A 26498-nucleotide genomic window follows, 5' to 3' on the forward strand; every position below is an offset into this window, starting at 1 on the left:
CTTTTCCCAGCAAATTAGCAGCTGGCCCCGATTCTATGCCAGGGCCTAGACAGACACACACAACTGTTGGTATCATTCTTGTATTGACATATATGCATATTCGTCTATATATTTATAATATGTACAGGACAACTCGCCTTAGACTAAGAAGAAAAACAACAAATTCCCCTGTACCGTGACCCAGGTGTACAAAGATCTAGCAGCATTTTTTTTTTTTACATAAAGCTTCATTATTTCCAACAAACAACTATGAAAAAGAATGTTTAACATTCACATGCTAGATGTTTGAAGGGTAGTTGCACCTACAAGCAATATGAGCAGGCTGTTGTGAATCAACCTAGGAAACCTTTTTTTCAGACTACAAGCAGTCACATGAATTTTTTTCCTCTCTACAATGTGAGCACACAAACGATGTTCTGTTGTTGTTTCAATTTTGTCACAGTAATGCAAAGCACATGTCACATTTCTTGCATGCACTGTTGCATGCCTTTGCCCTTGATACAACAGCAGTTGGTGCACAGTGTGACACTGACGTGACATCATGTTGTAGCTATGTCACAAATACATTTCTTATGGTTGCTGCTTAATACTGTGGGTGCGCAGAATATGCAGGTTGAGAGGGGGTAGCTCTTTCCATAATCGTGAGCAGCCCCCAAGTGGGATGTAGTCCTTAAAGACTTTTTCACGTGAACACTACTTTTACACTTTTTTCATGGACCTTGTCGGACCTGCTCCACATATTCACACACAGTGAAACTGGGTTGTCCAAAAATTGGGCGTCCCTTACACTATCAAGTACAGACAATAACAAAATGCAGAGCTTCATAAAAGAACAGAAAGCTATAGTTAGCTGCAGATCACCAAATGTAAGCTGGTCACCTTGCTGTAACAGAATGGGGCAAACCACAGTGCCATTTGCACAGTAAATCAAGGAGAGTTAAAGTACTGGAAAAGACAACCAGCTATAAAGAAACACAAGTGACTATATTAACAAAGCATGCCAACACAGAAAGTGGGCTTCAAAGTCTTAACGAGCACATCCTCACAAGTGGCTACGTATGTAATTAATGCAAGGCTGCATGGATGTGTCAAGGTTCTCTACGTTTGTGCAAACTTCATTCTTAGCACCCATAGCAAAATGCTCGCACGTAAGCATATCCAGCAGTGACAAGCACAGCCTGCAACATTTGAGGATTAACATTAAATCACAATATGGCAGTGCCGTAAATACTTGCGCTGCCAGTATATAAATGGCTTATTTTCGCTTAGTAGACCTTGGCAAAATGATAACTATAACCAAAGCTAACACATTCTACATCCATTCTTTCTCTCTGTACAACATGGCATGGTCAGGTACAGTCTTTGCCAAAAGTTTCAAAGCAACAAGCTACTGTTTCAAAGCTATTGTAACATCCTTGGTGTTTTAAACATAAAGGCCCACACACGACAAAACTTCTCTCATGCGAGTGCACTTTGTGATTGGTGAATGAACTGCTCAATCTTAATAGTCGTCAAGGCCAAAGCGATGCAGCAGTCAAGATGCCAGAAAATCAACTTGCATAAGAGATGTGCTGTGAATGAGGAGCACAGTGCCTCTAAATTGAGTGGGCTTTAGAGCAAAATGCGACAAGGGCCACAACACACGAATTGACAGCAGATGTGTGGTCATGCACACCAGTGGCTTCGAAACTTTCGACAAACACTTACATAAGCAGTTTGCCACGAAGGATTGGACTCTGACTAGATTTGGCTAGTGTGCTGCTTAAGGCTTCCTTGCCTCTATCAAAGCTGAGTGGGTTGATGCTGAAGTCAAAAGAAATGTGCAGAAGGTGTAAGCAGACTGTGTGAGTGAGTCGTACTGGCTGAAGCCTGGCGCAACAGCAACAAGTAGCCTTTGATCCTGCGGCTTCTGTGTGCATCATTATGCATTATTCAGCTTTTATACTACTCGTACTACTGTAAAAAAAGACAAAGTATACGAGAGCATATACCAGGGCTTAACAAGTACACTCTAAGCTTCTTTATTTTACCTTGCTGTTCCAACTGAACGTCAGCTCGCAATACTTGGACACATTTGGCATACTTAAAAGGGGCAAGCAAGTGTCGTGCTTCATGGCACTCAAAACTGCTTCCTACAATTGGAGCATGTTAAGATAAACATTAGCACCACAGAAAGACTTGGTACGAATGTTGGTAGCATCTTTTACATTGACAGATAGTCACCAGCACCACTGGCACAAACGGCACACTAGCCCAATCTAGACAGCCTGACATGGGCAGGCAACATTTAACGTGAACCAGGCAGTCATGGGGGGCACTATACACTGTCGTAGTGTGTGCTCAGCGGGCCAGCTGCGTGATGAGTGCGGCACACATTTCGAAGAATTCCATAGTGTTGTGGATCTGGTTGTAGCTTGTCTCGGCAACACCTGGGGAAGAAAAAAAAGCACTAGCAGTGTGCGAAGCACAAGGCCAACAATACAAAGCAAATTGCATTTGTGCCACCTGTGACCGCTTGCGAATATCTAGCTAGGTCACAAAAAAGCATCAGCGCACCTGTGGAAGACATTAATGTCATATTGCGCTGCAGAGGTTGCGGTGTATTCCTTGCCATGCCATAGTTTGCTCACAAACATAAACATTCATGAAAAATTAAAAGTCATTTGAGGTGTTTTTGAAAACAGTGAAAACAAGGGCATTTGTCATTCCACAGGACAATTTTTAGAGTGAGTGAAACAATACACAGCATGCCCATGACAATGCACCGCTGGCACTAAATGCAGGCATTGGTCTTGCAAATTGCATTGTTCTGGTGTTAAGCACTATGTCGCATGCTCTATTCCTGGCTGTGCCAGCTGCATTGCGCTTTTGTACTGAGATTTACGTGCACGTTAATGAGACCCAGATTGTCACGATTAGTCCGGATCCCTCCATTAAGTATCCCCAACAACCCATTGTGCAGTTTCGGGATGATAAACCCCACAATTTAAAAAAAAAATGGAACTTACTTGGGTCCTGTGGTGCAGCCTCTTCATTGGCGGGAAGTGATTTGAAGTCCAGGAGAAAGCTCTTGTACTCCACCTGATATAGCTGCAGGCTCATCTTTACCTATGGCGAGAAAAGTGCAGTTAACTCCTCGGATGAGAAGAAAGGTGATGATTGCCTTCTTACCGGGCGACTCTTGGTGGGATTTTTTCGGCGAACACGAACATGAAATGGGTTAACCACCTTCCACTCCTGCATTAAAAAAAAGGGGAAAAAATTATTGATGACACTTAAGTCAGAGCACTAAACACATAGGGAAAGATGACCACAGTTGGGTCAGGACACCACTGATTATGGATTGACTGGGTTTACCATATCTCAAAGCAGTGCACAGGCTATGAAGATGCCTTTGAGGGATCTCCATAAATACCAGGAGGATTTAAAAAATAAAAGCCTGAGGTCTTTCGGTATTGCTATATTGTGCCTTGCAGTGGCTTAGGATGTTAAACATAACTCACTGCACGTAAACATACAAGATCTCGTGTTTGTGCATTGACAGCACTGCTGTATGTTTCCTCGGATTACGCAGACAATGAATTCATGTTCAATTGAGATTACTGACCAAACTTCGACTCAAATATTCTTTAAATACAGTATGCGTAATGAAATTGTGTCTACTAACGAGAGCTTCAACTGTACAAATATGTACCAACCAGTGACCACTTTTCTAAAAGTAACTAAAACACACACAAGAAACTTGAAATATCACAGAAAATTATATGTTATGAACAAGACCTTGCCACTATACTGTCGGAGTGCCATTGTTTGCCACTTGCATTTGAATCTGGGCTCGAGCTCTTGTTGGCAGTCAAAGGCATGCATTCACTTTTTCGAACTGCTCAATTTTTTGGGCGTTTTCGTGGCCCCTAGGGAGTATGAAAAATCGGACATTGACTGTATATTGTTTCATTTAAATGATATGACATGAAGACATAAGAAACGTACGCTACAATATTGTTTGATTGAGTTTCTACAATTTAGACCCATGACCAGTGGCATAGCCAGGCGAAGGGGAAGTGCCCCGCCCAAACTATGTTTGCCTACACCATTGCCCACGACGCATTACAATTTCATAGCCCAAATTCTCTCACTGAATGTGTACATCATGCATATTCATGGATATTCCATTCTAAAGTTTTTCTAGCACTGGATGTAATATTTCTTGCTAAAAGGATTTCAAGAATCAAAAAAGCTTTGCAAGATTTAACGCAAGATTTAACGAACTGTTAAATAAAAGGATCTCGTAGGTTTATAAATCTTCCTGGACTTATAAATAAAAAAATATGCAGTAGTAAATCTTTGGAACTTATTCCATAGCATGTTGAACTGCAACTTGTTTACTTTCTATCTCTACATTTACCTGTTTAACAAAGATGTTGCAGTTTGAGTCGGACACATGACAGTAGAGTGCAACTTACAAAATCTAGTGCCTTCATGGCCCGGTAGACTTCGTTCATGATGTCGTGGGGCTTGCTCTGTGATCGAATGCCTGTCAAACAACAAACAGGTATGATTGTAGAAGCAACAACATACAAGCTCAAGAAATTTAAGCATTACAAGAGCCTCACCCATGCAGCTTGCCACTGGTGCTTACTCCTTTTCAAACAGCTTCATGACAACAGCCTACAGGGTGTGATCACCCCCCAACCTACTAACAAGATCGCATTCTCTGTGTGAGGTACAGCATACCTAACTCATGCGAAAAGTGTGACACACAAGGCACATTTCCAGTACTCTTTCTGGGGGGATGTGGCTTGGTTGTAAGCTTGATAGTTTCATGCTGCACAACTGTAATGCTGTAAATGCCACCTAAACTGTGTTTCACATAATTATCAAAAAAAAAAAAAAGACTCGAAGGGACACACCACCTCTATTATAACAATGGCATGGTTACTGTGCAGTACGAAATAGGCAAGCTGATGCTGGATACCACCATGTCATATATATATATTAATATTGCATCTCCAGTGGCTGCCCCTTAACATGACTGAAGCAGCCTTGTGCAGATGATGACTATCTTATACATACTAGTATGTATTTAAAAGAAAATGTTACAAGCCTGCAACATATTACATACGCTCCTGTGATGTGCTACATCGAGGAGCAATATGTGCTCGCCAAAGCAGGTGTGTGGGTGCACGGTGATGCAACTGATCAAGCCATTAAACTTGAAGCCCTTAGACCAACTTTCTGGCTGTAGCTAGTCTCTTCTATGCCACTGGCTTTCGTTCGGACTTTTTTGTGCTATGTTTGCACAAGCCTGCTCTTCCTGTTATCGACAAGTTCACTCTCCAACAGAGTTTAGCTGTCTCGTGACTGAACTTGTTGCATTCTTAACCATAAAAATTAGGGAGGAATAAAAATCTTGCTGTTAATTTAAAATTGTGCTTTGAATATAACGTGCAGTACTTTTCTAAGTCTGGCGGTTACTGCAAACAACTGATTTTAATCTACCAAATATAGCGCACCGAATCCTGAACAAATTTTTTACTTGGGTTTCAGTTGGATCTTTGATTGGCACCGAAATGTTTAACCAGGCAAGGAATTGATTACCAAGCATAGCAGGCTTACCCAGATGCCACTTTGCCCTCTTCATGGGGGTGCCCTTGCGATCCGCTCCGTTGCCTCCGCTGAGCATCCTTTGCCGACTCCCCAAGCGCTCTGGATGTGGCCTCTGTGGGCTTTGCTGCACAAGGACACAACACACCAGCATTTATTTATTTATTTATTTATTTATTTATTTACTTATTTGACATACTTTCAACGCCCAAAGGCATTACAGAAAGGAGTGGGATAAAAAATAACATCCAGTAAGAACAAAGTTGTTTGTGTTTGTGATAACCGTGAAAGATGCATAAAGGCAATTACAGTCCATGCCCAAGGTCTCTGCCTCTTTTTCCTGCCTTATGTGATGTCAGCGATTGACGTTATAGCAGGCATGACAGCATACAAATATCAACCAGCTATAAGCCGATTATTTGTGACCATAAATTACTCACAAGAAAAAGTTGGTGCACGCACACATTTTTTCAGATCTCTTAAGAAATGGGGAAGCGGCAGCTGTTAGCGTGTCCCGCCTATCATGTAACCGATTCACTGTTGCTCTCTGGCATGTTTGTCAGATGCCAATTTCAACAGGTTACTTTAGGTGCACCGTCAAAAGAAGAAAACTAAATTAGGGCTTTGCTATTGGCACTGCCCCAGATGAGTTGAGGGAAAATGGGAAAGGCAAACATTGTGCTTCTATATCTCCGTTCATATCAGCATCATTTCAATAATGTTTGGGGGAATGTATTCCTCCAAAGCTGCCACATTCATTCCAGCATGTCTCTCATGGCTAAATAAATAAATAAGATGTTTCGGGGCCCCTTGAAGGGCAACTCACGTCAAGCAGGGCTGCCGTGGGCGGTGGGCTGGAAGCCAGGTAGAAGTCCTTGATCTCCAGCTTGGCCGTCTCGTCCTCAATGCGCTTGTTGTCCACCACCAGGTTGTAGGCAATGGCCAACTGATCGTGCGGGTTACCGCTCAGCAGCGCACTGTGCAGTTCCTTTTCTAGCACGCCAAACTTCTGCATTCGCACCATGTCATAGTGAAAGAGAGATATAGGAGCTCATCACAATGGGGGTAATTGCACGCAAGAAATGGTGCCTTAAGAATGGAAAGTCTATTGTGGTTTTGTGCTAAACATAGCGAACAGTGTAGGTAATGGATGACAAAGATGAAACACGTGTGCTGCCTATTATTTATAGGCAGTACTTCTCTCTCTCTCTCTCTCCCCCTTTTTTTGATGATGCATGTGTTACATCTCTCCCATATTGTTGCTGACACTAATATACAGGGCATGTATTCAATCTCTTTTTACTGCCCTGTCATTTGAGCCACTTGCCATATTGACATCAGTCTCTATTGTATGGGAACAAGCACTCTGAGTTGAATGTTCAGTCTATAGTGTGGCCAGATAATGTGAAATGCACTTCACATGATGCCAAGTCTATTGCATATTGGAATCATCTAATGGCTGAAGAAAACAATGTGCCTGTCTCTGTCTAGTCACTATGGCACTACAGTTGCCATGACAATCAGACATGCTTGTGTTCCTCGCATTTTCAAGCCTTCCCCTGCTCTATGCCCTTTTAATGCCTTTTTCTGTGGGACGTTTTTTTCCACATTTTGTTTAACTGGCACCAATGACATGTTTGTGTTTTTTCATTGATAGCAGTTTACGAGTACACACCAAAGCTACAGTTCAAACATGATGTGTGCTGTAGTCGGGTGATGCAGATCAACCGTGCCCACTTGAGCTTGTTTAATGTTCGCCAAAATCTCAGTATTATGAAAGAATTCTGCATATAAACTTTACCAGAATGCAAGTGTAACAGTTAGGAATCTAACCCATGACCTAGCAAAATGTCATAGCCACTGATATTAGTTTTTTCTCCGAGGCCAACATATGCAGGAGGAGTGAAATTGTCACTAATACGATTAACAGGGCGAGAAAACAAGGTTAGCAAAAGCACTCAGCCATGGCTTAGCAGTTGTGACCGGCAGGGAAATGACAAAAGCTCACTGTACCTCACAAACAACTTTCACAGCATCCATGTCAATTATCGAAGCATCATTGTCATTGGGTAGTGGGAACAGATATGCAGGCAACTCCTTCTTGAACCACTCGTGATTCCTGGAACGCAGAAGAAGCAGGAATTAATATGCAGCACTGGCCACCATCACCTGTTTTCAATGTGAACATGGAAAAAAAAAAAAAAGAAGACACATCACATTGTAATGTGGTGTTAAATATGTTCTCGGAAACAGAGGGAAACTGGAACAGTGATTACTTTTACCTAATAAATGTTGTTTTCATTAATGTAAGATGATGTGACTGGAATGTGGAGTCTCGCTAGATGCGTAGCCGTCCCTCTTCTGTCCTTTCCCTTGCACAGGGAGGGCTTCACTCCAGGTTTAAGTTACCCTGCCACCAAAACTGCGGGCCAGCTCCACTAGCGCAGTGGTGGCACCATCTTTTGAGCACCTCTCACACCAGCAGCATGTACAGTAGTAATCTAGCGTCAAACATAGAGGCAAGAAGCCAGACGATATTGACAAAGCTATCAAATTATTTTCAACAAATGAATAGGTACACACTACAGTTCCTATGATTTATGAGTGAAGCTGGAATGAGATGATTAGTGTGGCTGTCCAAATGACAGATGAAGGGCTGCTTTGTTTCAACATCTTTGGAGAACTTCACTGTTCTTCATACTGCACATACCGCCGTTAATCAAAAGTGAAATGATGTCAACACCAGAGCAAATATGTGCGCATTAGTACATATCCTCTACTGCTTTCAGAAGTAACAACCAAACATAAAGGATTATCAACTAAGGGTAACCATTGGCCCATAGAGCATGTAGCTAAGATCAATACAGTCAACTAGTATTAATATAAGCTTTTCGACACCACATATGCTTGTCTGACATACCCGAAAGTTGAACAAACAGAATCTGATTAAGATATGGTCCGAATGATGACTGCACCTTAATACATAATAAAATGTGAATGCCTGCTTACATTTGAGCAGCAATATTGACAAGTTTATGTAATTACTATGTAGTTCTAATTGCGATGACACTGCACAGCAGCAGTCAGTTAATATCAAACACAGTTGGTGTAACATACTACATAGTACATGTGCCTGAATATCATATATGGGCGCATTTTCTTTTCTTACTATTTATGGTTTATAAATGTACTTTAATCAATCATTTCTGGCTAAATTTCTTTGCCTGGGAAGACAAAAAGTTGCAATTTACTGAAATCCAGGATTGCCTTGTTTAAGTTAAGTGGCTTCCAAAATGCTTTGACAACATAGTGGGTTAAATGAAACATTGGAGCTGTTTGAATTTGTGGAAATCGTTGTGTTTGAACGTGGGCACCAGTGCGAAAAAGTGTGTTGAAAAACTTCATGCCAGTAGGTTGGGAGAGAGGGAAAAAAAAAACACTCAAGGGCTAATGCGAAATGAGCCCAAGTACTATCAGAGCCACCAAGCGACTACGGTGGGTTCTTGTTAAGATGTGCCAAATCTTTTTGGTCTTCAGCAAACCTTAATTACTGAAGTCTCCGTTGCAACTCTTCTTTTCCCGCACTAATTAGGCAACAATGTTTCTAGCGTGAGTCATGGTGGGAAAAAAAGCAGGAGAGAGCTTGGTACGATCGGGTCTGTTACAGGCATAGGTAGCGGTACAAGGTAGAGAGAGAAGCTTTAACGAAGAGAAAAAAGGAGGTGTACACAAAAATGCTAGAATTAAAAGCACGTGCAGCATACTCAATTAACTCAAGCAGGCTAGGTGACTGTTCATTGCCACCCCGTTTCAAAGGGGATGCCAATAAATCATCATTATCATCATCAAACACAGATAATACTGCTGTAACCAAGTTTAAAACATTTTTAAACTTTTAAAGAACAATGTGTTCAAAATTACACTGCTGCTACAGATTTACACTAGCAGCAGACTTGAATACACTCGGTTACTATATTAGCTCTGTGTTTGTCTGGTTGAGCTCTGTGCCACCAGGTGGCTGTACCCTACAGGCCACTTACGTTTGCGCCTCCGCCCATTTAGCAAAATTCCCAGTCCGCCTACATTTACTGGAATACCGGACACGCTAAAAATATCTAGTTGTTGTAATCCTTCGGCATAAAGCAACGGCTCCAAACGCACAGATCCTGGTGCCGATGAGATACCGACAGCATGATGTGCTAGAGCGACTCCGCTCGCCTGTTTCCATGCAGAGGGACACGGTGTTGCAGCTTGACATGATGCCAATTGCTAGGTTTGCAGTCCACGATGCAATAAGGGCGATTCATGGTCTTTGCGAAAAGAAACCTTGAGACAACCTTGCACTCGCATCAACACGGAGCACATGGTAGTACAAGCAGATGACACTTGCTGTGTGTTCCCTTTGTTACTTTTTAAAAATACAAACCAATTAAGCAACATTCCCACTATTATGCTAAACATTTGTTCACCGTGATGTCGGAAAAATGATCAATGACGCAACCTGGGTAGCCAATCGGATAGAATGCCCATCTGGTGTCATGCGCATCAGCAAAATAGATTGTAATGAAGTGACTAAAAACTCAGGAGAGCGGCGTCACTGCGATCAGTAGCAATGCACATTTTTAACACCTTATAATAAATTACATGCAGAGTGCTTAAATGTGTCGCCTTATGATCAGAAGGACTTACCCTAACAATTCAGTATGTTTGTACAAAATCTTCAAAATTGTTTCAGGGTCCCTTTAACTATAGTTAGCTGGCCTGCTCGAAGTGTTAGTTGCAAGCACAATAAATGCTTTCGGAGCCTACACATGGTTGTTGGCCATTGTCTCCCTGAGCCTGAACTGTACAGTGGCTCTTGAAAAGGCGCGCGCCAACCGCGGTGTGCTGAGGAAAAGTGCTGTTGACACCCACCTTCATCTCTACTAATTATTGGGAACTTTAGAATACCAGGGTTGGAACTATCAAGAGCGCCTTTCTTCTGAATGTAAATTGCTCTTTATGAACAGTCATAATTTAATCATTATGCAAGTTGACGTTTTTCATAAGTCATGCACCAGGGGTGGCATTCTGTATATGTCCACCTAGTAGACATGTCCATTTTGTCTGTTGCTGAAGTCCTGATTGGTTGGGCTGGGTTACACGTCAAAAGGAGACAGGTGGTTTCAACCAATTAGCACTTCAGCAGCATACGAAATGGACAAGTCCACCAGGTGGACATTTACAGAATAGCCCCACAGATGTGCCAAGTACTGGAGGACATGGCTTTGAATCATCATATACATTAACATTATCATTCTATTTGCACCCTTTCTTACTTATCTAGCACATTTTTTCCAGGGTAGCAGATTCCAGTCTGACATACGAGATGAAACCGTATGCTGTCCTAGTCGCCTTACACACTGACAACATTCAATTTAAGATTGCCACCTTCTTGAATGTTGCAAATCCTTTGTTATTGAGATGAGACAAGAGTTCCTGGCCAATTTTCATCTGTGACAAAGAAAAATAAGTGCTCCTAGTGGCCACATACCATTCAGGTATTCGAAAGGTAATAAATGCCACTGCGATGCAGCTTCATGCGGCAGAGTCAACAGCCACACCTTCTGTGTATGAGTTCATCAGGTGCCACCCCTAAGAAATTGATTTGCCTGCTCTCACAGGGCCTGCATGCCCCAAGAGTGGCTGGCTGCAAACTTCTGTGGCACTATCACCCTCACTGTGGTGTCCTAGTTCCCTATATTCAAGCCTTTTACACTGCTATGTATGGGGGATGTCACTTAGAGGGAGACTAGCAAACAGCTGTGCAATGCTAGAGATTCTCTAAAGGCTACTATCATGGAAGCACTTCCCAACATAAATGCAAACTATCTGATGGGAGCATGCTGCCATTGAATTTAGCCAACAATTGAGGTTGACAATGGCTTTAGTCAACAGTTTTTGAAACTTTATGATCCATTTAAATTATTACCATTATTATGAATCTGCTCTATTTTTGGCATATGTGACTAAACAATGGCTTACAACTGACTCTGCTGTATGTGAGTCCATGTGCAGTTCATGAATGGCTATGTGGAGAGCTGGCAATTTTTTACTGCAATCCTATACCATTACCCGAAAAAATAAAGGGTGGGGGGTGGGGCATGGGAGCCTCACTTGATATCCTCCATGGTGGCTCGCTTCATAGGGTCCACTTGCAGGCAATGGACAAGCAGGTTGACAACCGACTTGTTGAGATAGTCCGGGATAGGGAAGATGCCAGCTGCAGATGTGAATGACGTTCATGTCACCGAATGAAATGAACAATGTACAGTCGACCGCCTTTATAAGGAAGAGCTCGAGGCCTCCCAAATCTTTTCGTTATACAGGTCACTTCGTTGTAAAGGTCATGCACCGTATCGCACGCAATAGAGCAAGCTAAGCACGTTCAGAAATTTAACATGACATTTATTTAACATGAATTAAAGAGATACTTAACGAAAGAAGTCGGTAATTTTCTTCTGGACACTTCGTCCAATACAATGTGCAACTGCAGCCGACCTTATCACACGACGTGTTCCACTGCGAAACCCAGGAGCGACACAAGGTACATCTACAGAACGTTGAATGCCACTATTGCCTCGCTTGTCAATATTCTCGTTTCGCCTGCAGGCTCTTCATCACTGTTATTTTAGTTGGCCTTCGCCTCCTTCCCATCGACGATTTCAGCCGTCGTCAGTTCCTAGCAGATCATCACGTCGTCGTCAACCACGCCGTATTCGTTAGCCATCACTCCCGCTGCTATTTGCAAGATGCGGCAAATCTGCCATCGGGGACACCTGAATTCTTTTGTTGTGCAGGCAAATTCATTCGAGTGGTCTTCACTCTAGAGGCGTTCGGAATACACATGAAAGATAGGAATTCCACCGAGACATGAAAAATACTTCGTTATACAGGTCATTTCGGTGTAGAGGCATTCGTTGTAGAGGCGTTCGACTGTATGCGTAGAATTGAACCTGTATATAATGAAGCAAATCTAAAATGTTCCTTGCCGATATCACTGTGTAATGAAAACACGCTTATTATACTAACAATAAATATAACGAACATATGTGTTGGATGTAACTTTAATTTGAATATTCTATAGGAAAACGGCCATTTTTACAAATGCTACAAGTAACTAGAAAGTAATATATATATATATATATATCTCCCAGCTAGGTTAGCTTTAAAGCCTCTGCAGGAGAAATCAAGATTCTGTGGAGCCTATGAGAAATGTCTCCTGATCCAGCAATGCTAATTCAAAACTCGAATTCGCCAAAACAAAGGAATAGCACATGCTCATGTAAGGAAAAAAAGAAGCTAACGCATGGTGGCTTGGGCTAGTTGATGCATGACTAAAATAAAAACAATTGTGCCAAACAAATGAGAATAGAAAGGTAAACACTGAGCGCTATGAAGCAGAACTAAGCAGAGCACCAGTGCACTTGTCAGATTGTGGGGCTGGTTATCTTAAATGTTTCTGTTAATTGGACACAACTTCATTACTGACAGCCTTCAATTCTACTGTACTTAAGTACATTGCCCCAAAGTAAATAAGTGAAACCTTGCAAATAAGTAACTAAACATTGCAACTTGTTTCTCAAGTAATTGTGCTCTTTCGTGTACTTCAGCTGACAGGACAGAATCATGCAAACTGCAAGCGACCATTTTTCGAAATGTGTGTAATAGCAATCAGTGTAAAAATATAAGAGCAGTGCTCACCTCCCCTTACAGTTCTAAAATATTGCATTTCCCAGAGCTGAACATCAATATGCAAACAGCAAGAAACTAATGAGAAGGATTAGAAACTCACATTTGATTTTGCGGAACAATGTTGGGACGTGCTCATCATCAAATGGAAGCTGTAAAGTAATAGTACAAAAACAAGATAAACATTAACCATTTCAAGATCAATAACTCGCTAAGGCAACTCTATAAGCAAAGAACTGCAGATTTGGATTAAGTTTATTGGTGACAGAAAAACATTAATACAAAGAACTGCTCAGGTGCCCATTCGATGCACTTTTATGAATTTGTCCCTTTCTGGTTACATTTATGAAAAGTCGATTCACAAAAGCGTTACTTATTTGCAAAGAGTGGAAGAGCTGCTTTGTAAATATCTTGGGCTTGTACTCACGAAGATTTTCTTACAAAATTGCCAGTTACGATTGGCTGTCACTGTGGTAATAGTCTCACAACGATCATGAGTGGCAGATGCCAACAAGGAAGTGCTTTTATGTTTGAGAAGTGTGAATATGGGCCTTGTTCATTAAAATGGCCCATGAAAACCCTGCTTCACATCATGCAGGTAAAGAAACGGCACATACTTTGTGTGAGCTGCCAAAGCTAAAACACTTACCGTTCCACAAAGAAGAGCATACAGTATGACACCACAACTCCAGATGTCAACTTCTGGGCCAGCATAAAGCCTGCAAACGCAGACACAATGTAATACCTGTGCCAAGTGAGCACAAGAAATTAACGTTAACCGTTGAATGCCTTAAGCTTTCAAGCTATTCACACGGAGCCACATGGACATACTTAATGACCTTAAATTGATAGCAGTGTAGTGCATACATAAAACACATTCAGCCATCGAATGCATGCTCTTGCTTGCAAGTCATCAGTTATGAATGCACTTGCAAACCACATTTCTGAAGTAATCTGAAATATTTTTGCATTAAATATACCTTTTAATGTCTTTTAGTGACATTTCTTGAACTTTTGCCTGTTAAACTGTTACATAAGTCTTTTAGATGATACTATAATTGCCAAACAATCTTACTGCACTCACTGAAGCTAACCTACCCTAAGTGTGTCCTAAACTCTTTATAACATTAACCTTGCCCTTGTGACATGGGTACTATGACGTGCAATATGCAACTGCTTACCAGCATGCGCTCTGAATGACAAGGCATGATTCATGGTTCAACACTGTAATCTGAATGTTCAGAACAAGTTACATACTTTCCAGAAATAACTTCGGGTGCCGCATAATTGGGGGATCCACAGCTCGTTCTGAGAAATTCACCATCCATCATCATGTTGGAGAGCCCTTTGATGCCAAGAATACAAGATGTCAGTCACCAAGCAAAGCACACAGCTTTTGGGTGCTGACAGAAGCTTTTGATGCAGTACATACACACGTTTTGCCTCCTTAGGGCAAAAGTCTGAGCATAAACTCACCAAAATCTGCAATCTTGACATTCAGATTTTGGTCGAGGAGAAGGTTTTCAGGTTTCAAGTCTCGATGCACTACCATGTGACGATGACAATATGCCACACCTGAGATTATTTGTTGAAAGAAGCGACGTGCTTCCGACTCTTTGAGCTGGAAACAGAAGAATACGGATCAGTGTATTAGTGGTTACTCGCAATGTACACCTGGCCACAAAAGTTTATGCACTACGCGGTCTCAGAAAATGTTCCAACTCCCGAGAAGCATGTAGCAACAGCCAGTAAAACTATATATGACAATGTTGCTAACATATTCTAGTCGAGGCCCGAAATGCAAATACCAGGCTGTGTTGTGAGGTTGCAAGATATTTAGCTTTTTCTCATATTTCATGGTCTGTTATATTCTGTGGCCACATGTACTTCATTATGTAGTATTCCGGGAAGCGACTATAGCCTGTCCGATGCATCTAAAACCAATGAACCATTTGCAGAAATGATGCTGTTCATGTGCTCTAAGAAAGGCCATTTTCTGACCAAAAGCTTTTGACCACAGACTTGTAGAACAAAATCTTGTTCCCATTCGACAACTTCACCTTTACCATAGCTAAACATTTGCATGTCCTTCTACACTGTGGGGGTTTCGTGGTGATGAAATTTTCCAAGTTATTCTCGGAAAGCCTTCCTGCTCTCACCTCCCCCCTGAGAGGATCACACTTAGAAAGACAAATTTAGCCTGTAGCCTTTAGCATATATTCTAGCTGAAAAACGACCTTGCACGGCAGCCGGCTCACAGAATTTTGCAAATGGTCCATTGCCCTGCAGGTATATGACTTCCATAGCATGCAAAGTACTTTTTTGAATGCACTGTGTGGTGTACCAACAAGAACATTAAGTACAAACATTTTCGTATCAACACGACACATAGCTGTTTTCAAACTTTATACATTTCTATGCACATTGTAGCGGAAGAGGCCCATTATTACGAAGTGACTTCACTGTATCACTGGGATGTACGACTGTAATGTACAATTTTCAGACACTGTAGAACTACTTTTTTAAGCGCTCATGGTAGAGTTGAGATATTTGCATATTCTAGTACTGTTTCACAAACAAGAAAACCAAGAGCAAAGTTGAAATTATGCACCAGGTAAAAATATCTAGAGATCTAATCATAGACACTTTAATCCAAGCTGGGTGCTTACGATTCCATAAATCTTGAGAGCCCCTATTTACCAGTGTGAATAGATCTAGATAGGGGGCTCTCTATAGCTCTATCTAGCAGTGGGTTATTTTGTGCTGAACTATACCACAGGGCAATATCCCCCGATGTGGAAAATACTTAAAAAATTCACGTCATACCTTGTTTATATCTATGTACCTAACATCCTGCATCGATAGATGCTTGCCAACTGTCATTCTCCTTTTCGTCTTTTGAATTGAACAGTCTTTTCACAGGGCGAAAGCCGAAGACCCTTTGGGTCTATCTTGTGAAGGTCTATATGTCAACTCATACAACATGTTGCTCCTTACCTTTCCATGTTTAACAATGTAATCGAAAAGTTCTCCTCCAGACACATACTCCATGATCATGAAGATGTCAGTAGGGGTACTGATAACCTGATACCTAAGAAATGAAAGATGGGCAATAGTAAGTATGCTGCTATGCTAGGTGTTCATTTTCATACATGACTCTTCGGGTTTCACTTACAACTTGATGATGTGTGGGTGCCTAAAGAGCTTGAGGTTTTGTATTTCACGTCTGATTTTTCCGACGACATCGAGATTCTTTATCTTCTGCCGGTTCAGAATTTTCACAGCCACCTTGTGACCAGTCAGCTGGTGACATGCCGCTGTAGGTACAAAAGAAATAATGCAGATGCTTCACAGGGGACGCGTTTCATGTAATGTGAGACACTTTCAATGTAATTTAAGGCAACAAGAAAGCCAACGTCAGGGAGAGGAAAATCCGTTGGGCCCCATCTTGTCAGTCACCTTATGAGCTCGCTTGCGAGTTGCGCAAATCAAACCTGCTGTCCACAAGACGACAACGGTACGCCCATGGCTTCAACGCCACAGTTTTAAGAAAAACGCCGAGACGTTTTTAGCTGTTGCGATCACGTGCTGTGCCACACAGCGGATCCGCGAGCCGCAGGTTTCCGATCCACCGCACGCCGGAGAGTTTTACGACTGAAAGCGAGCAAATAGCTAAGGTCGGCAATTTCTATTCTCGGCGAAAAGAAGCCGGCGAGAACAACAGCGGTTCCGAAGCTTTATCGGCGCGCATCTCGCGCTTGAGACGCTTTTGCGCATTTAGTTTTTTTCCGCGAACGAGCCCGCAGTTGCAGCCGCTGCGAAGCGCACTGCACGGACAAGTTGATGCGGAGGCGTAACGGATTGCCGTCGCGATGCAAGGCGTATTGAAACGTGCACTCACTTTTCACCTTGCCGAACGTGCCGACACCGAGCGTTTCTCCCAGGATGTAGTGTCCTATTTTGACGAGCGGCTGCCCTTGAGCGCCTTGAGGTTGCGATTTGTCCGCCATTTTTTCTCAGGCACCGCAGCAGTCCAATGCTAAACACATGTTTTCGATCTCGTGCGAAACTCAAAACGTCGGCGGACGCTGGAAACGCAGGTTACATCTAGCAACAATTTATGCGTAACGTAATTTACCTTACGTATGAAGCCAATTTGAGGCTACAACCTATAGCTATCGCACGTCTAGATCATGAACAACTCAAGAAAATCGTCGGATGTTTACCACTATTTTATAAACAGCTGTTTTCTCTTTAGGTCCGTGCTGCCATCCCTCGGTAGCATAGCGCACCATTAAAAAAAAAGAAAAGCCAGCTTGACATGTAGCGCCGTCTCTTAAGTTTACCGTAAACTAACTTGCTTCCCTGTGGCAGTTAGCTTAATAAAATGGCGGCTGATGCGCAGCATCGTTAGCATTTGTCGGCCGTGTGGACCTTCAAAGCTAGCACGTTTCATGTGGTGAGCTTGCGTACGTCATGGCCCGGTACGACCCCAAGGAGAGGTTCAGGTATCTCAAGGAGCTGGTGAACGAGTTCCACACCAGCTGCTCGAGTGGTAAGCACCGGCCCACTCGAACGTTATGTTACTACCTGGCAGAAACTGAAACCGTTCTGACAGCTCGGTTGTTTTGTTTCAGAGGCGAAAGAGCAAGTTCTCGCCAACTTGGCTAATTTTGCCTACGATCCGGCAAACTACGATCATTTCAAGCGCCTGAACATTCTCAACCTATTTATGGGTATGTTTCGACGCGCGTTTTGCGTGAATGCATATTGCATCTCGCCGTGGTCTTTGTTTATGCAGATCAGTTGGACAGCGCCAACGATAACCTGAGGGAGTTTGCCATTGGTGGAATTTGCAACCTTTCCTCAGGTGAGTGCCGGTGTGTTTGCGCGCTTGCATTGAATGTTTAGTCACACATGCCCGTCAGTCATCCGCTGCAGTGAGATGTGACTGCAGGCATTGTAATTATCACGGCCGTTTGCGAAATTCCGAAGATAAACACGATAAACTCCCCACCGCAACGAAAAATTCCTTTACGATGGCGCCATTTCAGATTTAGTGCAGCACTGATTGCCTCTAGTAGAATCTAGCGCGAGGCATTTGCATACGTGGTTATCGCATGCACCTGCCACGCAGTCCCGTCTGTATGGCACCTACGAGGTTGCGCACGTCTGAAAAGAAATAACGCCATCACACTGCATACACCAACATTGAGTGCTGCTACGGCGTCATGCTGAAGGACCTTCTGCTGAGCACGGGTGCTGTTAAGTGTTCCCAAAGGCGATGCGAGGGGGAGCGGGGCGAACGTCACCCTCTCTCGAAAAGTCGCTTGAGATATTTTCAGCGCTTACGAGGAAAATGTACTAAAAAAAAAGGTAACAAGACGGGAACGGCGCTAGTCTTACCCAAGCTTACTGCAAGGAAATTATCAAGGTTTTCTTTTTCTATAATGTAGCAAATGTATCCGATGCCTTAATTATTTTCCAAGCTCTATGCTATAAAGCCGCTCTATACTCCAACTTGTGGGGATGCGCGACTCTCGTCCCGATATGTTTTTCCGCATAGCTCCCGTCTCCTGTAAAGCGGCTTCGCCACGTGGCTTGGTGCCAGCCGCAGTCAGTCTGGTTGAAGCGAATGGCGAGAGATGACGCGATGGATAAATGGAAGGTAGGAGCGTCCCCTTTGAAATGGGGGGATGGCAGTTGCCACCATGCTCAACTTTTTATAACTTGTTTAACTGTGTTGTAAGTTATTAAAATTCGGCATTTTCTGTAAATACGTCTTCCTACACTTCTAACCTTATGCCACCTCTCTGCTTTTGAGCCACCAATCTTCCAATCGCTTTTTGCAAATTTTCACCGCATATTTATTTACATGACTACTATCTCTAAACCCTAGGGCCTCGGGAAGCGTGACTGTGCCTGCACCGACATCGGGATGGATACCATCACATTTTAGTATGAGGTGTTCTGTTGTTTCTACAGATTTACCACACACAGTACATTGTCTTCTTCTTCGTTAAATTTGTTTTTATAGCTGCACATTCTAAGACATTCTCACCTAGCTTCAAAGAGTAGGGCACTGTCTCTTGAGTTATCATAAAACGCTTCCTTCCTGATCTGCTGTTTCCAGTATCGATATAGTTCAACACTATGCTTCTTTTCCATTGAATTTATCCAATTTTTACCTTCCGCGGTTTTAACCTATTGTTTAATGCTCTGTCTTTCTCTGTCCTCGTGTCTGGCATACTTACTGGTTAGCTTCCTAGTTCTTTTCCGCCATTGTGAGTCAATGCTCTTTCTGTATAGGTATTTAAATACCTTAGCTGCCCACCTGTTATTGTCCAATTTCCTCAGGCGTTTTTCATAAAAGATTTTACTCTGAGCTTCCCGTGCTTCGAACGACGCCCAGCCCATATCCCCATGTACTGCCTCGTTTGTGGTTTTCCCGTGGGCACCTAGTGCTAATCTCCCAACAGCTCTCTGATTTACCTTTAGTCTTGGCTGAACTTCTCCTTAAGCACAGGACCGCATTCCTGAAAGTAAGCCCCAGCACCATTATTCCTTTCCAAATATCTCTCAGTACTTCATACCTGTTGTATCCCCACAATGCCCTATGTTTCATTTTCCTGGCATCTCTTCGCCCTTTTGAGCAGGCGAGTGTGGTTTTGCTAACACCACCTAGCAGCAGGCTTACTTGGCCGCAAAAAGGAGAAGGCTCTTCCTCTTTGGCTCGGGGTCGGCAAGCGGCGCTGACATTCTGCGCGTGCGCCAATCCATGCTTCTGCGAGACCGTCTCATGAAGCCTATCCCAGAATGGATGAACACAATTGTTTGAACGCGCCATTGTTCGTGTGATCGTGCACACGAACGACCAGGCTTTGGTGTCCAGCATGGGGCAAACATATTCTCTCATTATCCGGTTGCAGTGAGTCGGACTTCCGTGATTTGTTGCGCGCCCATAGGCACATATTGTGGATAGCAACTCGGCTTTGAAAGGTGCAATAAATGCCCTTGTGATTGTTTGCACTACTGTGTTGTTGTTCCTTTATCCCAAGAGCACGGATGAGAACCCCACAAACGCAATGCTTGCTCTGTATGAAATGAAGTCGGTGGCCCCAGTATGATAGGGACAGCTGCATCACTTCGTTTGCTGAGCAAGGCTGCACGTTTACATGTTACCTGTTACAATTTCATGGTCTGCTTTCTTCACACCTAATGAATCTGTGTAAATAAATGCCTTCTAGCATTTTCCAATGATGATTCTATCCGCAGTGAGCCACGCGACATAACACTTGTTTGTAAACATTTATACAATACGAAGTGTGGTAATCTATCGCATGTTTACCAGCGGTCTGTCTTTTCCACATATTTTTATGTCACCTGACCATATAGAACTTCTAACGACCTCATTTATCTTGTATAGTAAAAACAATCACTCTTTACATGGGCTGCATCTTAAAGGGACCCTGAAACGATTTTGGCGATTTTCTACAAACGTACTGAGTCGTTAGAGTAGGTTCTTCTGATCATTAATTGATGCATCTAAGTGCTAAGCGTAAAGCGTGTAATTTATTATAAGGTTTTAAAAATACCCATCGCTGCCGATCGCAGCGCACCGCTCGGCGGAATTTTAAGCCGCCCCTACCCATATGATGCAAATAACCCATATTACGTCACGTGGGCGAGCTATCTGATTGGTTGACCAGGGCGCGTGGTCGATAATTTTTCCAACTTTATGGTGAACAAATGAGGCTCATAATAGTTGGAATGTTAGTTACTTTGTTTTTGTAAAAAGAAAATAACTTAAAGAGAATACACAAGAATAGTTTTTTAGTACACTTCAGCACTTCCGGCACACAGCAAGTGTCGTCTGCTTGTGTTACAACGTACTCCATTTTGAAGAGAGCTCCGCGGTCAGAGTCGGTCTCAGTCTTTTCGCGAGCACTATGATTCGACTTTGTTGCCTTGTGGACTGCAAACCTAGCGACCTGCATGCAAACCGCGAGTCCAGTATTAGGGCAAACGCAAGCGCAAGGGGACAGGGTCTGGCCGCTTGACTGTGCCGGGATGAGCCACGAGATGAGCAGAAGGGCAAATGTGAACGGATCTGCACGGTGCAGCCACCTGGTGGCACAAAGCTCAACCATACACAGTAGCAGCAACGAAGTGTATTCTTTGCTGCTGGTGTGTATTTTTCGCAGGAGTGTAATCATCAACACGTTGATTTATAAATGTTTAAGATGCTTTACACTTGGTTAGAGCAATATTAGCACTTTGTTTGACTGGTTAAGCGCTGCGCCAGCAAGTGTCTGGACCGTGCAGACCGATCAGGCTGCTCACGTACGCCTACGCTAAAGTTGCTTCATCAGCTTGAGTTTATGCCTCCAGTCATTTGCCGAAATGACCAGCTTGCCTGTTTTTAGCGGAGTACCGGACACGTTCGGCGCTACGACAGAATGCTCGCAACGCACGCTGCTTCGATAGCTCTCGGTCGACGGCCAAGCGGCTAGCGGAGAGGTCTCGCGCGGGAGGGGGCGTGCTCCTAAACAACCGGAAGTGAGCGATGTGACGTCGCATCGTGACGCTGAACCAGTGAAGGCGGAGCTTAGCGCCGCTCGCTCGGCGAGCGAGTTGAGGAGGAAAAGCATAGCTAGGGAGGAGGGTAACTTCTAATCGCTTGCAGCTCCGTTAATACGTAACGCTTTACTTAAATTGTGGTGCGAATGTTCTACTTAAGCTGTACCCTACGCGCCTACAAAATTTGTCCGAACCGTTTCAGGGGCCCTTTAAGCTGCATACTTAATGGCAGAGGCACAGCATAATTTCATTGCATCTATGAAGTAGATGTAGTATTGCAGATACACTTGGACCTTGTTATAATGAAATGGGATATAACTGAGTAAACGAAGTTCCCCTTGAAATCCCGATAGAAATCCCCATCCCCATATTTAAAAACTAATTTTAACAAAGTTAAATTGATTTGCCAATGGATATGACGAACTAGATGCATCTCTGAAACCAGAAAATATGAGTTAATAATCAAGTAGCGCCACCTACCGCCACGGTATACGAGCTTTGCAACAGACCCATTTTCACTGTGAAGCTTGCTTCAGAATTTGTTGGCTAGTGACTAGATGAATGTGATATTGAAGAATATTTGTGCTGAGGTTGGAAGCAATTAAAGCACTCTAGAGCTTCACCCCATAAAATGGGCCACATTTGCTTGCCCTATTGAACCAGCCAAGGCATTTTTTCATGCAGTGTTTGGATTGCCTCAGCAGTTTTGTTCAGATAGAGATGGCAGCATGAATTACTGAGAAGGCATCCTCCACTGCACCTGTCCCTCTGGTGGCTTTCTATCCATATTGCATTGGTTTCTTTACAGATCAGGACTTTCGTGCTGAGGTGCTGAAGCCTGACAACCTCAGCAAATTGATCAGCTGCCTCTCAACATCACAGGAAGAGACTGTGTTGTCTACAATAACAACACTTATTTCTCTGGGGCTTTCTGGTTGCCAGACAGGTCTGTTGTGCATACGTTTATCACAGTTTCACTGTGTTCTTGATATGGAGGCATAATTTTTTTTAAATGAAACTATACTTCCGGTGTTTCTTGAGAGTTTAGGTGCATAAGGTGTGCTTTATGAATGCAGGTGTGATTATCGTTGTTTATTTCAACGACAAGGTGAGATGCCCATCAGGGTATTTATTGCAACTAATGTCTGTGTTCCCCATTTCGACATAGACAAAATGAAAACTGAAAAGCAAAGTTGATGTTAAACTCAATTCGTGAGTTTGAGTGATGTCATTTCTGTTTCCATAATGCCTAGCTCGTTTGATTGTCTCTATATACTAATAACTTCAAAATTGTCTAAACACAATCTTGGTTGCTTCAAATCTTGAATGTGTCTTTTTTACTGTGACTCCAGTATTCTCTCATTTTGTGTGCAAGCTTTTCTTTAACAGCAAAATATACATCTCAGGGGAGTCCTTGAATGATAGGTTAATTTAAAGAGGTTTGTGTGACAGCCTTGTTATGTCGCTTCTGCTTTTGTGAAGATTAATTGTGTCGCTTGCTCCTTTTAAACCAACCGTGGCAGCAGCATAGCTTTGCACTTATATTGAACTTGGGAGCCTGCAGGACAGCTTGTTTAAGTGGAATACTAGTGAATGAGCAAGAAATTCTCGCCTCTACAATGAAAGAGAAGTGGGCGAACCAAGGGTCCCAATTTCTGTTAGTCAAAACCATATGAAGCCAACAGGTAGTTCATACTGTGCAGTGATTGATAGATAGTTGTTTCAAGCCTAAGAGAAGATTTAGCTCTAGGTATCCCTTTTCAAGTATACTGCACAAACACTTAAATAACTACTGAACCTTTCTCAAATGAAACTTGTTGCATAAAAAAAAAATGTAAAGTGGTAGTTGTAGTTCATTTTTTATTTACATTGTGAAGAATACACGGCGAAGCACAAATCAGCTCATTTCCTATCTCATTAGCTGTTTACAGGGATATAATTTTACTTCATACTTCAATCACATAATAAGATGGAAGTGTGCTTGGGTCCAAAAGCAACGAAGTCAAGTGGATGCACCACACTGCACTCTGTTGGCTCTGCTGGAGCCATGGCAGGGTTCTGGCTTCTGGCAGTGGTACAGCCAAAAAACTTTTTGGGGGTGTCATGCCTCTGGTATGGCTGAAAAAAAATGAAAAAAAAAAGATGTGTGGTAAAGGAACAGTTTTATGTTTTTATGTTACTTTTAAGCTTACCATTATTTGTTAGACAAATAATTTTAGGGTGTGGTTGGACATAGGTTGGACAAAGGCTGGATTGCCTTCAGCCCCTGCCCCTGCAGTGGGCTTTGTGTATTGCTTACGGCAAATGAAATACTTACATCACGACCCCTACCTCCTCACCCCCCCCCGGCTATGGCCCTGTTCTCTGGTGCAATTGTGTAACCACAGGTAACGGAAGAACTGATACTAGGTAGCCGTAGTGTATTGTTCCAGCTTTTTGCGTTGTCATTACCCCTATGGTCTGCAATACTATGCATATCATCAAACAGACATTTAGTAGATATCTCTGCACTCCCAACCTGTGGTTAATGTGAAATGATGCAATGCCATCTGGCAGGTGAGAATGAAAGTGGTTACGTGGCAATAGTGGTGTCTTTTCTTTGACCTAACATTGGTAAACAGGTGGTGTGCCTTAAAAACAGGGAAAAATAATGACTAATACTTGGTTGTTGAACTGGCATGAGGTAAAACTAAATGCAGTTTGCTGTTTCATTTATGGAAACATCACAAATGGCACAGCATCAATGGTGAGTTTGGTTCAAAGCGGGCGCTCTGGGTGTTGCCTTATTGGTGTGATAACTACATAAAAGCCTGGAACCCTCTATCCAAGTGGCAGTGTGTACATGTAATAGAGGAAGTTGCCCAATGCATCTGGAGCATGCACACTTTGAACTCAACATTTTTAGTGGGTGCGGGTGCTTTGCAGGAGCTATACTAGAACTCCTATGTAATGGGGTTTCACTCTGCACCTTTTGATGTCATACTGGAGTATTCGGCACTGCAGTGACCAGAAATCTCCTGCCGTTGAAATGCAGGGCCGTTCATGTTGCATGTCTACCATGCCGCGGGAGTTCTTGAGGTACCACAAAAAGTAAAAAAAAATAATGGGCAGCATTTTGCTACTAGTGCCATCTGCTGAGTGTGCATGTAGTTACACACGTGGTGGAGTATACCGGGTGTCCCCACATGAACCAATCATTCTCTGCTTGCGTTGTTTAGGTGCTTTCTTTTTTTCACGACAATCGTGAAGGCAAGACTCCAGGAACAAGCTATAGTTCAGGGCCCCCTGGCAAGCACATTTTTTACTTCATCAGCAGCGGAAGAGGCATTTGCCGAAGGCATTTGAGGTCAGCGGTGGTGGTGGGTCTAGCCTGCTTTGTAAGACTTCTAACTTGCATTCTAGTTGGTTGGCGGCTAGGGATTCTGACAGCAGCAACAGCAAAAATCAGTCTGGAACCACTGGGCGGGGAGAGGGCCTTCTCGGCAGATCTCGCCACCACCATATTGGATTTCGCGCCACTCTAGATGCCGCATGCCCCAGCGTAAATTTTCCCTTAGTGATCCGTCACGTTTCACGAAATTAGGGCCTCATGCCATTAAAATTCTTGTTTTGGCACAGATATCACAACAGCATCTGTGATCGACTGCATGGTGCGGTATTCGGAATCTCCGAACACAAGGCTCAGCAACCTGGCCAAGCTCTTCCTTGAAGATATATGCAGTCCTGAACAGGTCAGCAGTGTCACGAATGCTGCTGCTGCTACTGCTGTTCCATAGAGTAAAACAGGCCTAATGTGGTTGTAAAGTGCATGGGGCATATCATGTTTGTACAGATCCTTCCATGGCGGAGCCTCTTCAATAATTATATTGAAGAGGCCATTTCAATTTTAAGCATAACATGCATCATAGCCAGAACTGGCATAAAATATGTACCTTATTGTAGCCCATTGTATTTACAGAAGTCATTTCTAACCATGATGCTTGTCATTGTAAACTGGGTCTCAACAGTATAAGCGCGTGTAGAATATTGCTTTATTTTGTTTCCACGCTGTGGTTACATGACATGGATGTATTGAATAAAGTGATGAAGTTATGATAAAAATAATGTTTCGGGTGTGCTTATTCCTTCTTTGCATATCTGTTGTTCTATGGCATGCCTCAGAATCAAATAGTGGTTTTGTCACCTAAAGCCTCAAAATGTCTTGTACTATTAATTTTTGCTTTTGCTCTATGAAATAATGAAAGATCGCAGGACACTATTTAAGTTGTTAACAAATGCTTCCATGTTGTCGTGCTTGGCATGCAAGTGCAGTTGTGCCAGTGCGGGTGTGCATGAAATTCTTGCCATTTTTCTACGATTAACCTTGAGTACATGATAAAGCCTTTACCAACATCGTTGCAAAAAGGGTGTCATTTTCATGTTTAGGCAAATGTGCTATGGAATCCTTTTGGGTGTTAATATTATCTGTTTTGATTGTGAACAAAACTACACAAAAGGAAGCAAGTTCATCACATGACGGAGTGCTTCAAGCCATAGTTCTCGTTCAGTCCATGAAGAACTACAGGTGTGAAGCCTTTGTGGTA

The 26498-nt window shown here is 42.9% G+C and overlaps 2 protein-coding genes across 2 annotated transcripts; one reads left to right on the forward strand and one right to left on the reverse strand.

The window, feature by feature from the left end:
• Positions 1-64: 64 nt before the first annotated feature.
• Positions 65-17552, reverse strand: AMPKalpha (AMP-activated protein kinase alpha subunit). The gene is made up of 15 exons (XM_065433940.1): positions 17237-17552; positions 16511-16652; positions 16333-16426; positions 14812-14956; positions 14593-14680; positions 13985-14054; positions 13439-13487; positions 11761-11866; positions 7618-7723; positions 6431-6613; positions 5617-5731; positions 4464-4534; positions 3172-3237; positions 3009-3108; positions 65-2429 (listed from the first exon to the last, which is right to left on the reverse strand). The coding sequence occupies exons 1-15, from the start codon at positions 17343-17345 to the stop codon at positions 2341-2343; spliced, it is 1533 nt and encodes a 510-aa protein (XP_065290012.1). The 5' UTR covers positions 17346-17552; the 3' UTR covers positions 65-2340.
• A 105-nt stretch (positions 17553-17657) lies between these two features.
• LOC135903634 (armadillo repeat-containing protein 7-like) lies at positions 17658-26019 on the forward strand. Its single transcript, XM_065433941.1, has 5 exons — positions 17658-17890; positions 17973-18071; positions 18137-18205; positions 22724-22861; positions 25534-26019. The coding sequence occupies exons 1-5, from the start codon at positions 17812-17814 to the stop codon at positions 25689-25691; spliced, it is 543 nt and encodes a 180-aa protein (XP_065290013.1). The 5' UTR covers positions 17658-17811; the 3' UTR covers positions 25692-26019.
• Positions 26020-26498: the final 479 nt, after the last annotated feature.

Source organism: Dermacentor albipictus, chromosome 9 (genome assembly GCF_038994185.2).
Source record: "Dermacentor albipictus isolate Rhodes 1998 colony chromosome 9, USDA_Dalb.pri_finalv2, whole genome shotgun sequence".
NCBI lineage: Eukaryota > Metazoa > Arthropoda > Arachnida > Ixodida > Ixodidae > Dermacentor > Dermacentor albipictus.

Bases quoted from the DNA above. Each gene is read 5' to 3' on its own strand.
- LOC135903634 (XM_065433941.1), top strand. From the start codon at position 17,812: ATGGCCCGGTACGACCCCAAGGAGAGGTTCAGGTATCTCAAGGAGCTG. The intron at 18,072-18,136 runs GTATGTTTCGAC...TTGTTTATGCAG, and splicing joins CATTCTCAACCTATTTATGG to ATCAGTTGGACAGCGCCAAC. The intron at 18,206-22,723 runs GTGAGTGCCGGT...GTTTCTTTACAG, and splicing joins AATTTGCAACCTTTCCTCAG to ATCAGGACTTTCGTGCTGAG.
- AMPKalpha (XM_065433940.1), bottom strand. From the start codon at position 17,345: ATGGCGGACAAATCGCAACCTCAAGGCGCTCAAGGGCAGCCGCTCGTC. The intron at 16,653-17,236 runs GTGAGTGCACGT...TTGTACCTACAG, and splicing joins CACGTTCGGCAAGGTGAAAA to CGGCATGTCACCAGCTGACT. The intron at 4,535-5,616 runs GTAAGCCTGCTA...GTTGTTTGACAG, and splicing joins GAGGGCAAAGTGGCATCTGG to GCATTCGATCACAGAGCAAG.